Source organism: Diorhabda sublineata, chromosome X (genome assembly GCF_026230105.1).
Source record: "Diorhabda sublineata isolate icDioSubl1.1 chromosome X, icDioSubl1.1, whole genome shotgun sequence".
NCBI classification, from domain to species: domain Eukaryota; kingdom Metazoa; phylum Arthropoda; class Insecta; order Coleoptera; family Chrysomelidae; genus Diorhabda; species Diorhabda sublineata.
Window position 1 is genome coordinate 24,078,748 of NC_079485.1, and position 18,265 is coordinate 24,097,012.

At 32.9% G+C, this 18,265-nt stretch overlaps 1 protein-coding gene across 1 annotated transcript in view; it reads left to right on the plus strand.

Moving 5' to 3' along the window:
- Positions 1–18,265, plus strand: part of LOC130450704 (probable G-protein coupled receptor 158) — a 452,310-nt gene that overhangs the window by 356,418 nt on the left and 77,627 nt on the right. The window contains exon 9 of the mRNA XM_056789262.1: positions 8,737–8,875. Coding sequence (XP_056645240.1) covers positions 8,737–8,875 — 139 coding nt within the window. The remainder of the gene's footprint in view (positions 1–8,736; positions 8,876–18,265) is intronic.

The window sequence follows — 18,265 nt, forward strand, 5'->3', positions numbered from 1 at the left end:
TAAATTTACCTTGACAATATACTCATAATGCTATTTAGTTTAGAATTGTATTTGTTGAGATTTGACATTGCCTCATTATTTTCGTTAGCTTTAAATAAACAAACTATACTCGTATATATACTATACTATATATAGGAAAATATATTTTTAAACAAGTTTTTATATCTAGTAATATAAAGAAATTTAGAAAAACTGTAGCTAGTGCTAGCAAATATCGGATAAATGAAGTGGCGCCATTACAAATTTAAATCGAAAATTTAGTAAATGTCATCTTAATCGGTTATCAAAATGTGATAAATATTTTTGTAATAAGATTGGTCGGGTAAATCCCCTCTTATTATACGAATTTACGAATAGCTTTTTATATGATTTATTTAAAAAATAAGTAATTATGTCCGGTAGCAAGTTTGTCGTCTAGTTTTTGATGCGATGTTGAGAACAACGCTTCAGACATTTTCAATTCGGTTCTAAACAAATTTGTTTGTGGTAAACAAATTAATTATTCTTTTAATGGATCTTATGAAGGGACTTTTTATGCGATAGTAGTAGATTATAACAAGCGAAGTACATAGTTAATAAAAATTATGGAACAATGTAACTAAGGTAAAATTGATGATCTAATGAAAGCATTAGAAAATGAACGGTTGAGAATGAAAGGCGCAGGGATAACCAAACAAACAAAAAAACGTATGTAAAAAAATTCTATTTCTTCAGTTGGAAACATGATTTGCTTTACTTAACTGTTGGTTATGATGTCTATGGTAGAACTGTCATGGGTATCACAACGACATTGTCGGTTATTGTTAATTCCGATGAGGATAAAATATAGAGGTTAAATAAGTTGGGAGATGTGAATAGTTTTATTTTAAGAATTATTTCTTTTTTAAGAAAGAATAGGGGAAATAAACTTAAATGTCGTTTCTTTGTTTTCGGGTAAGATTTAGTTGTGTAACAGTAGTCTATTAATATTACATATGTAATGAAATTTGTTTTCAGATCAACAAATGTTTGTTTCAACTAATCCAAACAATTATCTTATACGTATCTTTCTAATAAAAACCTAACTTTCTTGATTTTGCTCTCCAGGTCTGTAATCACGTTATATTATGAGTATTTGATATGAAAAAATCGACTAAATAGGTGATAATCGCCAAAAAATTTTCTCTTCACATTCATTTGCTCAAAGATATAGTAGTGCAGGTAATGTTGTGTCACATAAAATGGGATATATTGCCAACATTAAACCAGTAAATGCTAAAACCGGATGAGTTTTTTTAACAAATCCAATAATACTTAACCTGATTCTACCTTTTCCATTGAGGATAAATATACTGAGAAAAATGCTTCAACTTGAATTACTTCTTATTTGAAATTATATAATTAATAATTTTACTATAATAGAAAAACGTCAGTTCAATCACAATGTCTCAAGAATAAACAGAAAAATTCATTAATAAATGTGAATATTTCACGTAGACTAGTTGGACATATTGAAAATAAACTCGGAGACTATCAGCAGAGTTTCAGAGCCGGCAGATCGACAACAGATGTAGTGCATGGACCTGTATGTGATGTTTGTGAACTTTAAGAAGGCTTTTGATAGTGTCAACAGGAAATGCATAGAGTAGGCGATAAATAAATTCTCTCTGCTCATCGTCGCAATAGACGGAGCAATATATGAGATAAATATGGGAGAGACTTTATTTCAAAACAGTACGCAGATAGTAAGATATGCTGATGACCCGGCAGGAGTTTACGCCTTTCTACGCTCTGAAGTCAGTTCATCACGAACATTCCTCTGACTCTCGATTGCACTCCAGTGTGAAATAATAGAGCCATATTGTCACATATCGACGGAAAAATTTGGGCTTACTAGGATTTAACTGCTCATACTGCTCAAAATTATCAATTCGTTTTGTTTTTGGTATATACTGAATACGTCAGAAGAAAGCTTTCGCATACCCAAATATTGATTCACGATATGTCCAACACTTTCTTTTGATATACTTAGGATCTTAGCTATCTCAATCAGTTATTATAAATAATTTTATAGACTTTTTTAATATATTCGTCGGTGAAAGTCTCTTTGAGGCATCCACTCCACTGTGCTTATTTCGCCTCTTCAAATCTAGCAAACCACTTCTCAACGATTGATTTTCCTGGAACAAAGTCCGAAAAGTGTGTCAAATTAATACAATTGTCTTTTGAAGGTTAGTGCATACTGAAAATCATACAGACTAATACTAGTAGCGTCATCTATGTGTCAGCCTAATATCTCGCAAACTAATATAATAAACATAGACGGAAACATTCTAAGACACTGTAGAAAGGAAAAACTCTCCATTGCCCATTTCTCACACCTTTGGTAGGGGGCAGAAACCAAATACTTAAATGCATTAGCAAATGTGATATAAAAATACCTAATAGTCAAAGACCAAAATAAATCTGTGTTTAGACTTAAAACACCCTTTATCTCTGAAGAGTGATATTGTGATCAAGTATTTTTAAAATATTTACACTAGTAATGAGTAATTCTGTATACAAACGATACTTTCCGTTTATGGAAAGCGAGTTTTTCATAATTTTTAACGTGGTAGAATGGAGACAGCTGCTGGATGTTTTTGAAATTTATTAATATTCCAGAGAATTAAAATTATTGTGATGAGTTTTATTTTAGGTCTAACGCTCTCGCGAATGTTTAGAGTAAGCTTCTTTCAATTTTCCATCTTATTGTGTTTTAAATTTTATTTCTCTTTAAATACAATAAAAACGGAGAATCCGAAGAGACTGTCTAATTAATGCGATTACGGTGCTTTTTATGTTTCCGCGATTCAGCAGAATCAATTAATATTATTCTAGCAAAAATTCTGCAGTTTTAGCAAATATTCATATTAACAAATCATATATACAATTTTTCTAATCCATAAAAAACTAGTAACGACATATACTAACCTTATAAATAACGTCAGTCAATTGAATGGAATTCTAACTGTAGAGCTATTAGTAATATTTTTATGTGGCTCTAAACTAGCTATTCTCAACCGCTGGTCCGGCGGACCATTAATGATCCGCGGAGAAATTTTACTGGTCCGCGGACATTTCCCCTATGCACGAAAAAAAAATCACTTAATTTAGTTCTAATTTATGATTAGTACAGAACTGAAGACAAATTCCCAAAATTCTTACAAGTGTAATTCATATCATTGGAAGTAACAGAAGTACAGAATATTTTTCATACAAGTTGCATTTTTGTTGCATGATGTTAAAGTTAAACAAAACATTATAATACTCATTCATATGTTTAACTGGATTGACCTAATATGAAAGTAAGTTTATTGACTGTTTATATACTTATATAGACGCTAATGAAAAATATTTTTTAACCCTCAGTAACATGAACCGTGGACAAATCACGCTGCTTAATTTTTTGAATACCAGTTCAACGTCTCAAAAAGTGACCACGAAACAGGACCGCAAAAAAGAAGAAACCACTTATCAGACACTACAACCCTGATTATTTAAAATATGGTTTTATTCTTTGGCCGAAATCTAAGGAAGAAGATGTACGTCCGATGTGTATCATTTGCCATGAAGTTCTAGTAAATGATGCTATGAAACCATATAAAATGTTATGATATTTGAAGGCTATACATTCTGAACTGGAAAATAAGCCGCGTGAATATTTTGAGCGAAAAAAACAAGAGTTAGAATTGCAAACAAAAACATTTAAACAACATTTTATTCCGAACAAGTCACTACAAAAATGCTCGTAATTAGTTGCCCGTCGAATAGGCTTGTTTCCACTAAGAATAAATCGGATAGCTGTGAGTTTCTAATGATTAACCATGATAATTATTAAATGAAAAAACAACTTTTCTACAAAAATAATAAAATGATTAATGATAGTTTTCGAAAATAAAATCGACAAAATGATGCGTTTAATCACGTGACCTTAAACACTAATCAGAAAAGCGTGACGTCATACCTCGCAAAACGCTATGTTTTAGCTGTCATTTTCATATAAAGTAACCAGGTTATTTCGAGTTTTCAGTAATTATTGTTAAATTAATGAAGTTCGATTTTAGTTTAACCTTGAAAGACAGGTATAATTTGTCATGTAATCATGATTTAATAAAGCAAACTGCAGTAATTTGCCCAAAATTGACGCAGTATGCTTGACAAATTTTTTGAAATTGAACACATACTTTTGTTCATCGAAAGTCCGCAGTGCTAAAACTTATATGTAATTATTATGTTAAAAACAAACAAAGTCTTATTTAATTAGCAATTACCAATCAGAGAGTCGCATTTACCCACTGTGGAATGAAAATTCTTAACTGATTTTGAGGTTAGGGAATTACAAAGTTTCAATAACTTTAACTTAATTAAGTCATAACATTTTATATGTTATGTTCTGTATATTATGGTAGATTTTGTACATTTATAAAGAGATACATCAAGTTTTGTTTGATACTTACATCAAAATGATCTTCACAGAAATAATTTGTGGAATTAGTTGATGAAGCATCTTGTCTCCTTGCCATTTTCTTCGTATTTTTTTATTGTTTGGAACGTATATGAATAATTTGTCTGGCACTTTTATGGTTGTACTTTCACATTGGGGCACTATACAGTATTACTATATAGTATTATAATACGAGGAATTAATTATTTATTAAAAAACACAATTGACTGTCATAAACAAACACAGCTGTTTCGCGAGGTGTCACATCATTCAAGACACCATGACAGTCTTGGCCTTTTTCACGGTCAATTTCAAGTTCATTTCTAAAAACTCAAAATACTAACGGAAAGAAACCCATTTTTCTTAAAATAATATATTTTTGGGTTGAAATAGACGCTAAGCTATAGTTTTAAACCAATTTCCAAATTTTGTCAACTAGCCTATTGCTAAAACCAAAAAATCATTTACCACTGGGGAAAATTTAATAAAACCTGTTTTAAAAGACGTTTGTTTAGAGATGTTTGGGACAAGCTGCTGTTGATAATATCAAATCGATTCCCTTATCTAATGATACTCTAAGAAGAAGAATTAAAAAAATTATCAGAGAATTTGGAATATAAGTAAATCCAAAAGATAAAGGAATCAACACTTTTTGCAATAAAAATTGATGAATAAGGCGATATTTCCCACAAAGCCATAATGATTTGCAACGTTAGATATATTGATTTTATTTTGGAGAAAATAAAAGAAGAATTCTTGTGTTGTATAAAACATATATAACAAGTGATGACATTTTTAGCGCACTCAATTCTTATATTATTAAACATTCTTTAGAATGTAAAAATTGCGTAGGTGTAAGTACCAATGGGGCGGCTAGTATGGTTGCCAGACATTCTGGTGTTACTAAAAGAATTCAGCAAGCAGCTAATAGCATACTATAGAACCAAACAAAATTTCAAAGTCAAAATATTTTATTACTGAACACATTCTCCTCTCAATTCGATACATTTATTACATCGAACCTGCCACGTATCTAGACCTTTCAAAAAAATGTTTCTTCTTGCTCTGCAAACCAGACCTCCACAGCTTTTATTACCTCCTCGTTGGAAGAAAATTTATGACCTTTTGAAATTTTTTTCAGTTGAGGAAAGAGATGATAGTCGGACGAAGCCAAATCTGGTGAATAAGGGGGGTGTTCTAGTAATTCAAACCCTAAATCACGAATGTTTGGCATGGTAACATGAGATTTACATGGGCGTTGTCCTGCAAAAACAAAACACCTTTGGATAGCTTTCTGCGTCTTTTCTCTTCAATTTTTCCCCTAGAGTGGTCAGTAATGTCGAATAGTAATCTCCAGTTATTGTTCTATCCTTATCCAAAAAATCAATCATGATTACTCCATGGCAGTCCCAAAAAACTGAAGCAAGAACTTTTCAAGCAGATTTTTGGACATGAAACCTCTTAGGTCTAGAGCCAGAGTGTCGCCATTTGTTTTTGGATCATAGAAATGTACCCAATTCTCATTCATAGTAACAATTCGGTTTAAGTCTACATCGTTTTCAAATCGATGCGATCTTGTACCCTTGCACGCTTTTTGTCAACAATCAAACTTTTAAGGATCCATTTTGGAGCAATTTTTCTCATGTCCAAATTGACGTGAACTATATGACGAACGCATTCGTATGAAATATTCAGTACTTCAGATATCCGTTTCAGCCCAAATCGACGGTCTGATAAGTTTGCAGTCCAATTTTTAACGGTTGTATACGAAGGACATTGATCACCAAGTGTATTAAGCATATCTTCGTAAATCTGCTTACCTCTTAACCCTTTTAAACACAGATACTTGATGATGGCTCGATACTCCAATTTTTCGATTTTCACAATTTCGGTGGACATCTTTTTTTTTAATTTATTGCGTAACTCTGGTTTACTTTTTTGACGTCAAACTTTACACTGACACTTCTAATAAGTTATTGTTCGTTGCTATGGTAACGCAATATTTTGTTTATGCATGGAACTGGTCTATGCTAACTAGATATCAATACATCCTCGTAATACACAGACAACATTTAGCTGCGAAAAGTTTATCCACAGAATTGAATGAGGTTTTAGTGGAATTAAAAAAAGCGATTTAAACTGTAGATAATTCGCAATATTTTTCTGAAGTAGAAATATTTTTAAGAGAAAAAAATAATTCTTTAAGTATGCATTTGTCTGATGTATAATGGACTGCAAAACTAGCATATTTAAGTGATATGTTTTCATATATCAAATATTTAAATTTGATTTTATAAGGAAATTCCATAAATGCGTTTCATTTATTTAATACAATAGATGGATTTAAGAAAAAAATTAATTTTCGGATGGATAAAGTAAATAAAATAATATTGATATTTTTAATAATTATTTTGATTTTTTCAAAATTGTTTCAAAACATATTTCCTATCTGAAAAAACCATGTATGCAAGAAATGTGTGGATAACAAACCCTATCATAGCATATGAATTAGTAAGTTAAATTTAAATGACAGAAAATATGAGCCCCTTCTTGAGATTAGTGCAGATATTATGTTAGAAGCTAGTTTTTCAACAATGTCCATAGATAAATTTTGGATCAAATTGAAAAATCAATATCCACCTCTATACGAGAAAGCAATGAAAATGTTAGTCCCCTTCGCAACTACATATTTATGTGAATCGTTATCGTAAAAATCGTTATTTAACTGCTCCGACTTAGCTTGTCTAATTTGGAACCAACAATAATTCACAAGTTGATTGAAGAAATGCAGCAGCAATCTTATCATTAACAATATGTTCATATGCAATGAGTTTTTGATTATTTTTATAATTTCTGATGTTTTGTTCTAATTTTTCTTTTCATTCCCATTTCTTCCTTTTTTGTTCCCATTGATTTAGTTTTTTGGTACTTATTATTATATGTATGTATAATTATATAACTTTACATTTAAATATTACTGTAGGCAAATGATAATAAAAATGTAACAAATAACTTACGTAGTAGTTCTTCATAAATACTAAAATTTGTTGTTAAGAAAATATCACTGGTCTGCAATTTTTTTTTAACATATCTACTGGTCCGTGGGCCAAAAAAGGTTGAGAAACGCCACGCTTTAGTATTTGGAACAAATACTAAAAACCAAGCAAAAATTTTGTTTTTTTACATAGTTCTCAATAGAAAATAAAATATTTACTTTATTTCTTTAAGAAGTAATATGCTCAGTACGTATTATTGAAATAAACAGAAACAGTTTAGGCTCTAAAAGACATTGAATGTGAAATTGTTCTCATTATAAATTTGAAACGCCATATGCGATTTTGCCATCGCAAATGCGATCAAAACAAAGAATATTATACCGATACGTTATGAATATTTGGATTTTATGAAAGAAATACTAAATTGCATTGAAAACAGTTTGGGATTAAAAAATAAAAGAAATTACAAGAGCTGACCCACATGTAAACTCATAAACAAGATAATTGACGAAAGATAGTTATTCTTGTCTGACAATGTACATAGAATGAACGAAAATAGATTAGAAAAGAGAGTCTATGAGCCATAATACACCGAAAGAATAGGAGAAGGTGTCCACGACAGAACTGTGGGGAGCAAGTTTAATTAGAAGGAAAAAACGGACGCTCCAGTGGAAAGAAGAGACTATTAGTGATATTAGTGATAAAAGGAATCATTAGAAGAGATCGGAAGCTAGATCATATTTTTATATTTTGTAATATAATGTCCTTCACCTAACAGTGATCGTACAATATTTATAGAATAAATATTTTTCCTGAATAATTTGAATTTTGTTCGTTTTATCATAACATGAATATTATCACAATTATTTCTATAACTTACTTCAACAGCATAACGTTTCCCATACTAAAATTATTTTCTCAAATAACTCAAGAAGGGATTTAAAATAAGCAACCTTCCCTATATATTTTTATTTCACAATTCTTTCCAAATGTTCATGATAACTTTATATAAAAAAACATATTATTCAATCAAATTGATCGTATTTAGGATATATATATATATATATATATATATATATATATATATATATATATATATATATATATATATATATATATATATATATATATATCCTAAATACGATCAATTTGATTGAATAATATGTTTTTTATATAAAGTTATCATGAACATTTGGAAAGAATTGTGAAATAAAAATATTTTATGCGACAGTTTGAATTCTCAACAACACATTGAAGTACTACTATTTGTTTCAGTGGAAGTCCTCTTTTTGGTCTGGGGTATTAGACTCTGCATTGTTGTGCGAAAAGCGCCATCAGAATTCAATGAGAGCCGATTTATCTCCATGGCCATTTACAACGAGTTCTTGTTATCGGTTTTCTTGAATATATCAATGTAAGTACTTTTTTCAATCACAATTTCAAATCATTGAATAGAAGAGTTAATTATTGATTAAATAAATTGACTATTACACTATTATGTCATCAGTACAACTTATCATGATTTATATTTAGATTTTTCAGTTTCTTTCCTAACAGAAAAAACTGTGATTATTTATATTCTCTCTTTATTTTCACACACTTTTCAAAACGTCTGACTAAATCTTCTAGGCCACTATAAAAATATCATGCGTTTTTGGAGTCAAAATATCCGTACACTGCGTATCTAATTTCATCTTCGCTGTTAAAATACTTGATACTCCTTAATTCGGCCTTCAGCTCTGTGAACAAAAAATAGTCAAACGGCACCAGATCAGGGCTATATGGTGCGTGATCAATCTGAGTGAAGCACTTTTCGTGTACAGTAGCCTTAAAAAGCGAAGCGAGTGGACTGGAACATTGTCATGAAGCAAGCGCATACCTCGCTGATTTTGCCGCGTCTTTTTTTGATAAAACTTGTCGACAAAAAAAATTTTTTGTAGTAACACAAGAATGAAATACAAACCTATACAAATACGAAAATATGAAAAAAAAAATAATTGTACACGTAAGGTTTTTATGTTAAATTTATAGAACCACATTCACTGGTAAACTAGTAAAATATTTAATATTTATTAAAAAAATAATTTCACGTTTTTTAAATCCTATATATATATTGACAATATTCATAGTTTACATCTAATAAACAAACCTCACATCTATTAAAAACAAAAACTTAAAAAAAAATCACTTCAAATATCAATTACCTCTACTTTTATGAGAGATTGCACTTTTTCTTTTTAAAAGCCAACAGTAATCACCCATCATGGCCGAATCCCATCGTCCTTGATACCGAATTTCCATTGCTCTAATATCTTGGTGAAACCTTTCACCCTGCTCATCACTGATAGCTCCCAAATTTTCAGGAAAAAGTGTCAGATGGGAATGGAGGAAATAAATTTTCAATGACAATCGAGCATCAAGGTATTTGTAGGCGTCTAGAAGTTCATCAACTGACTGTGGATAGTATGGATCCATATTGTTCCCCTCTCTATACTAACAAATGCCTTCCATGCTCTAAGTTCCTGTCTGGTAAGCTTTTTTGTCATCGTCCAGCAGTTTTCTTATTTGTGGCCCAATAAAAATAACTTCATTTACTTTGGCATCACTCAATTGAGGAAAGACTTCTGTAAGGTATTTGAATCCATCACCTTCTTTATCCTTTACAAAGTTTTTCATCAGTCCAAGTTTAATGTGAAAGGGGGTAGTAGGACATTTTTGGGATTCACAAGGTGTATAAACTTATCATTTTGAGATCCCAGTTGGAACTCACTTCTTGCTTGCCAATTTTTTTTACATATTGTTGGTCATATGCCCAACTGTCCCATAGATAAAGAGAACAGAAATGTTTCGTAAATCCTTCCTAAAGTCCCATTAAAATTCCAATCACCAGTAAAGAATAAGTAATTTAATCTATGAAAAATTGATAAATTAATTTTATGATAGAGATCTGTTTAAGGTAATTTTTAAGGTAAGTAATGTTGTATTTTGGTCCTAAAATTTCACGTATTGTTCCGAGTGGTAGATTTGATGATGATCTTTCTGAGTTAAGAGATGGACATTCTGCGATTATGTGTTTTATAATTAATTTACAATTGCAGTTGCTACATTTTGGTTCGGGCTTCGCATCAAATAAGTAGCTGTGCGTCAGTCGCGTATGGCCTAGACGCAGACGTGTTAGAACTTCATCTCTGCGATTTTTCGGTAGTATTGACCAGGGTTTTATTGAGTCTTTCACTTCACAAAGTTTGTGTGTGGATGTTGACCATTTGATCTACCATTCATTAAACACTTTACTCTTTAAGATTGTTTTAATATCGGTAGTAATTATAAAGTTCACGCACTCCGCACTATCACTAATTACAGCTTCCTTAGCCTTCAGGTCTGCCTCTTCGTTTCCTTTTATTCCAATGTGCGAGGGGATCCAACAGAATACTATTTTTTTGTTGTTGTCTTGTATCTATTGCAGTTGTTGCTTGATTTTGATTACTAATGGATTTGTGGTGTGAATTTTTTGAAGACTTTGGATTGAGCTAAGAGAGTCTGTGAGTATGACATGATTAGGCTCGTTTGATGAAGCGGCGAAGTGGGTAGCTCGATATATTGCGTATAATTCAGCAGTGAAAGTGGATAGGGTTTGAGGAGCTTTTATCATATATTTGGAGGTTGGTGTAATGATTGCGATCCCCGTACCGTCTTGAGATATTGATGCGTCTGTGTAAATATGTACAAAGTTTTTGTACTCATTGAGTATGTTATTTAAGTGTCCTTCGATTAGCTTATGGTTGGTGTGGTGTTTGTCGAAAGAGGTGAGATGGGTAATGAATTTCGTGCTTCTTATTGTCCATGGTGGAGTTTGAGAAGATTCGATAGGAAGATATTCAGGAATAAAGAAATTTAATTCGCTTAGATATGATCGAATTCTAGCATAGAAAGGTTTGGGGGTTCTGGGTTTATTTGAAAAAGATTTGGGAATTTCTTGGAGAAGCAGTTTTGGAGGGTCGGATTGGAAGGATTGGATTTTAGTTTGGCTGCATATGTAAGGCTCAAATATATTCTTCTGTCTCCCAAGGATGGTTCCCCTGATTCGCAGTACAGACTTTCCACTGGTGTTGTTTTTAATGCACCTGTTATCAAACGTAAGGCTGAGTTGTGAAAGCTGTCGAGTTTTTTCAGTAGCGATTTGTTTGCTGTTGAATATACATTTGATCCATAATCCAGTTAGCGTTTTCAGTAAGTTCAGTCGTTTGTTGCAAGCTAGGAGAAGGTTTCTAATATGGTAGTTCCAGCTTAGTGTGTGGTCGAATAGTATTCCGAGAAATTTTATTGCTGTTTCCATTTTTATGTCTTCATTATAAAGTTTCAGTACCGGTTTGTTTGGTATGTTCTTTTGTCTTGAGAAAAGAATATAGCGAGTCTTTGTAGTTGAAAAATTAAAACCAGTTTTTTGTGACCACAGTTCTAAGTTATGGATAAAAGCTTGACTTAGTGAGAAGAGGTTTTTAATATTTTTTCCTCTACAGTAAACAACTAAGTCATCTGCGTATAGTCGAGCTTTTACTGGAAACTTTAAGTTTTTCAGGATGTCGTTGGTTGCGATGATAAAGTGTGTGGGACTTATGATTGATCCTTGGGGTACACCATTATTAAAATATGGTTTTTCGGAGGTGGTGCCGTTGGTTTTAACTTTAAATGTTCGATTTCTCAGGAAGTTTTTGATAAGATCCAGGCAGTGACCATGTATGTTGAATTCGTATAATTTTTTTATGATTTAATCATGCCTTGCAGTGTCAAAAGCTCGGTTAATGTCAAAGAAGATAGCTAGACAGCTGCTTTTTAGGGCAAATGCTTCGTTGATTTCACTTTCCAAGTCTATTATGTTATCCAGGGCTGATCTTTGTTGTCTAAATCCGCTTTGTTCCGGTATAATAAGGTTTCTTTTTTCTAGAGTCCAGAGTAGTCTGTTGTTTATTATTTTTTCCATTAGTTTGCACATAGCACATGTGAGTGATATAGGTCTATAGGTTTCAGGATGAGTTCTAATGGTTTGTGGTTTCAGTATAGGAATTATTATGGATTCACGCAATTTTTCAGGAAAGTTAGGCTGCAGCCAGATGGTATTGAGCAGGTTAAAGATGTATTGGTGGGCAATTAAGGGGAGATGTTTCAAGAAGACAACTGGTATTTCATCTGGTCCTGGTGACGTTTCTTTCAGGCTTGAAAGAGCTTCATCATATTCTTGGGTGGTAATAGGAAAATTGATGGGTTCGTTTTCGTCGAATTGTATCATTACCTCATCCTTTTCTTCTCTCTCATGGGTAATAACAGTATCATCGAAATTGCGTGTGATAGAGCGGTTTTTGTAAGAGGTAGCTAGTATTTAGACTATTTTGGAATTATCTGTGGTTGTGCGTCTGACTTTCTCTAGCATGTGTATATTATGGTGCTTGTAAAGTCCTGATATTTTTCTCACTCTTTCCCATACCTCCGTCATGGGTGTTTCAGAATTTATTGTAGAGACGTATTCTGTCCAGGATTTGCGTTTAGCAGTTTTTATTGTACGTCTAGCTTCGGCACGGGTTTTCAAAAATTCGATTTTGTTTGCTGATGTATTGTGTCTTTTATATCTATTGAAAGCTTTTTTGTTGCTCTTTATTGCTGATTCGCAGTCACTATTCCACCACGGCACAGGATTCCGTCGTTTCAGACGTGTTATTCTTCCGATTGATATGTTTGCTGCTTGCTGAAAAATACTAATAAGGTTTTTTAAAGCTTCGTGTATATCTGTTATAATTGTGTAAGTTGTCAAACTTTCTGCGATAATTGTTTTGAAAAGAGCCCAGTCTGCTTTTTTTTAGTTCCATTTTGGATATAAGTCGTGATTGTGATTTTCTATTGTTATGAATGACGATTGGATAGTGGTCACTGTTGTAGGTATAGTCCAGCCGATCCCAGGAAAGAGCTGAAGTCAAAGTTGGGTCACAGATAGTGAGGTCAATACATGAACCCTGTGCTGATTGTATGTTAAATCTAGTTGGCTTCCCATCATTTAAGATGGAGAGATTTGCGTCATCAAGAGTATCTCCTAGTAAGCGACCTCTGTGGTTTATTGATGTTGATCCCCACAAGGTGTTATGGGCATTGAAGTCTGTGACTATTATTCTATGTTGAGGAATTTGTTCCAATAATTCATTTAATTCTTTAGCATCTACTTGATATGCTGGAGGGATGTATACATTGCATATATTTACTTTTGGATTAGTGTGTAGTTCGATAGTTACGGCTTCAAGGTTTGTAAGAATCGTGATTTCTGCAGCGTGGAGAGATTTTTCCACAAATATTGCTACTCCTCCGCTAGCTATTTCAGCATTTATTCGGTTCTTGTAGAAGCTGTTAAATTGCCTGAGCGGTTCGTTGTTATTGAATTTGAAATTGGTTTCATGAAGACAAATAACTTCGCATTTCTGTTTGGATAGGATGGTTTGCAACATTGGTAAGTTGTTATAAAAGCCATTGATATTCCATTGTAGTATAGATGTAAAGTCCATGAGAATATGGGGAGAAAAATATTAAAGTAAATTATTGGTTCAGTTAGTTAATATTTGTTTGAGTTGATTCACTTTCTGTTTCTGAGAGGTCCGTTTCTGGTATGTTCAATTGTAGGTGAGAAAACAGTTTCTTCTTGAGTTTAGTCCATCTGCTTTTGATAGATCTGTGCTCAAAGAAAGGGTAAATTTTTGTTAGCATGTCTATTAATCCAGTAAAATCATTTGTGTAGTTCTTTATTATACTAATTGGATCAGATGAGCTGTAGACATTTTCGAAAAGGTCAGATATCTGGTTGTGGTCCAATATGAAAGGTGGATTCTGTTCTGAAATGACTTTTCTATTTGGTTCCATGAGAATTTCTGTAGAGATGTCTGGTTTATTTTTAGGCTTTTTACTTGGCCTATTTGGTTTGGGGAAAGACTGTTTCTTAGGGTTCCCTGGTTTAATTCCTTCTGTTTGAGGGGGAGGCGTAATTATTTGCTCGTAGTTGCGTTTGGTGCTGTTTTGCGGAATTTCTTTTATGTTTATGGGGGGTACATGTTGGGAGTGAGGTGTTATAGGGGTTTCTGATGGGAACTTGGTGTGTGCTTGTGGAGTATTAGCTTCGGTATTTTGGGGCTGCTGGGAAGGTTGGGTGGGGTTTTGTGGTAGTTCAGCTATTTGGGGTTGTTCATAAGTTTGTAATTGGGAGTTTTTACAGTTTGCTGCAGTATGACCTGGTTTTTTACATGTAAAATATAGTAGACGGTCTTGGGATAGGTAAATTCTGTAGCTGGTGTTCTCGTGTGTAATCATTAGACAGTCGGATATTTGGATTGTGGATGGTGAAATAAAGATTTGTCTTCTGAAGCTGTAGATGTGGTTATATTCCGGAATTGTGGAGCTATTTTTGAGGAAATACATTGGTGAAAGTGTATTGAGACCTATTTTGTTAAGTTCATCGATTAGAGCTGAGTGTGGTATGGTGGGGCATACATTTGAGAGTATCAATCTTTCGGAAGGTGTTATAAGCTTTCGGGCTTTCGAAATGTTGTTGATAATGATCAGCCCTTTATGAAAGGTCATGAAGCGGTCTACAGTATCTTCATTTGCGAGGTACATGCATATTCTATTGTTTGATAGCCTTGATGTGAATAGTATATTTTTTGGACCGATTAGTTCTCCAAGTGATATCAGGTAATCTTGAATTTTCAGGTTATCAACAGCTGGAAAAACAATTGCTTGATGTTTTGAAGGAAATTGTGGTTGACTAAGTATAGATGAGTATGTTTTTGTAGGGTTTATATTCGGAGAGCTTCTGTAGTCAGAAGTCCCAACATTTGTATTTTGCATCATTAATTTTAGAAATATTTCCGCTTTGATTCTAGAGTGCGGACCTGTTTTGGCACAGGCCACTTCATATCAAGTTGATAAGAGCTGTTTTTTTTTTGTGAATTCTTCTTCCCGGTGCGGTGTAAAATTGATAGCGCAGTGTGTAACAAATTCACTGTTTTAGTATGAATGTATGAGATTCTACTTACAGAAATGTCTCTGAGTCAAGAACACTTCTAAACGATTCTATCTATAGTTTCATAGATTTTAGGACTGTGATAACTATCGAAAAAGAGTTATTTTTATAGGAACTGACACTTTCACTGTTAACGTTACGGTTGCTTTGATAACCCCAAAACACGTGCTAAATCATCAACTCATTTTGAAGCTTCAAATGTGGCTCGACGAAAGTGGAACTTGTCGTAAAAATAGGGTCGGTGCATTGTTCTTCGGAGCTTCCTGATGATACATTGTCTCCAGTATTCTAAAACAATATTTTGCGGATGTATACTGGTTAATCTTCGTTATGGGGAACAGGTCATATAGCAGATGGCAAATTTGGATACTGGATCTTGTGCTTTCCTTTCTTAGAATAACCTTTAGTCTTTATAGATCACAGTCCTCCATTCTGTTTTAGCTTGTATTCATGTTAATCCATCTTTAGTCAAAAATTTTACAACGGCGCGAAACTCAATTTGAAACATTTTTTAACATCTTGGCTGAGAGGTCGTTTGATCTCTACTATAATAAAATGGATCGAGGTAGCAAGTTAAAACATTGTGTAAGGCCTATTGAGACATGTATCTGACGCGTATATAAATATTTTTGCGAGTGCACTCTATTTACAATGAATCCAAGAATGAATGAATCCATCGACCGCACTACGTATATTGCTGAAGAGCAAACTACAAAGTGTGATAAGAAAATTTTAATTATTTTATCAAAAACTTAAAAGTGATATCAAATATGAATAGATAATCTTCAGAACTCTCCCCTTCAGGAAGCTTTATCTGCTTTGTTGTGACACTCATTTTTAGCATGCTGCTGAATATGGTGAGTAAAAGAAGTCAAACACTCGCGAATCCAAATCGAATTGTGCAAGGGGGGCTGTTACGATGAAGAAGAAACTTTGACTTGTTTTATAGGTATATTTAATCGTAAATCGCTTAGGAAACGTTCCATTACTTCTTTAGAAAATAGTTCTTCCCCTTAGAACAAACTACAATCTCACAATGCCCTCTTGATCGGCAATAACTATGGCCTTTGTAGGGCGAAGTCAGTCACTGGTTTGCTATCGAGAGCTCTGAATTTATGTTTAAGGAGCATGGCTACATCTGCATGAAGACATTTCAATTTAATGGTAATTGAAGGATGATTTTCTTATTGTACATCAGTCAAAAATATCAGAGCTTTGTTGTCTTGGAAATCATATTCTAAAATGCTTTGTGCAGACCAGAACGTGATTTCCAGGCTCTCGAATAGTCAGTGACTAGTTTAAATGAACAATATTACGTGACCTTCATTACAATGTCTTTCAACTTTCACCACATATTGACATCATAAGTAAGATTCATTTTTTACGACAGACACGATTTTATAAAGTAGCTATAATAGCAAATTACCAAGTCGGAACGGGGTCAAATTTGTAGCTGCTTGTGACAAACCATGAGAATATGAGACATAATAGTTAAAATAGATGCATCTTAAGTATTTGTTACTATAAGAATTGATTAATCGTAATTTTGATCACACTTGTTTGTTTTTTATTCCATATCCTTGTTTTGTTGTATCACCCTTCGGTATAGTTTTATTCCACTATCTTCGTATATACTTGGAATCGTGATCGATAGCGTGTTATTATTCAAAAGTACTTTTTCCGAGAATACTTCAATTAAATTTTACTACTTATCCTGACTTGAGCCATCATATCCGCCATATTTTCCGTGTTATTATATCAGTGAGTTTCTTTTTACGGATCATTTCTGATCATATGTTTTATAATTGGATATTAAAAATGATTTTACGATAATAGTAAACGGTTTTTGTATAACATACAATGTAGCTCTTATTAGATGTTGAAACAATATCGGTTTATTGTGAACAAATAAAAGTATATATAGAAAGAGAAATTTTTCATTTTGCCCATATTAGGGCGAAGTAATATTTTGATAACAAGAATAAAATGATTCATTACCCTTTCGATCTACTTTTCCAGTTTCTTCATTTTTTTTCCTTCCAAAAATATTTTATGGCCATATTTCTAGAAAATTTTTATTATATCTCCCCATCACTAACATATTGTAGTAACGACACCGTATTACCGCTCATTGGGTCGATTCATTTAGCTTATACACTACACATATTAGTATCGTGTTACAATTAAAACACTTTCTCTAGATATTCTTATGGGGTATCTTGCAACATTCTGCCTACCGATCTATTCTATACCGACTTGTTTCCTACTTCCTTAGTTCTAATTTTAGTTTCCAACAACTAACACTTTATTTTGGACAATGCTATTCGTGATAAGCTACGTTATGCTATAGATTTTTTTATTAAACTTGGTGAATATGCGAATGTGACTTACAAGGAATAGATCATTGTTGGAAGGCCCAAAAGATGTTAGGTTAACATCAACCTTGCTAAGGAAGATTGCTGAAATCATTGAACATGTGAGGGCTGTTGAGAGATCGGAGCGTGATTTAAAAATAAAGATAATGAGTGAATACTTAAAATTTAGCAGTGCATCAAATTCTGAGGGACTATTTGGATGGAATGGAATTTTACCAAGAACATTTTGAAAAAAAAAATATGTGCGTTGATCCTGTGGAGAGGATTGTTATCGACCAAGAGTCCTTGCGGCTTTCCGACTTTCTTATTATTCACAAATTGAGACATACCTGCTCCTTCCTTATCAATAGTAAAATATTGGGTAGCAAAGTTTAAA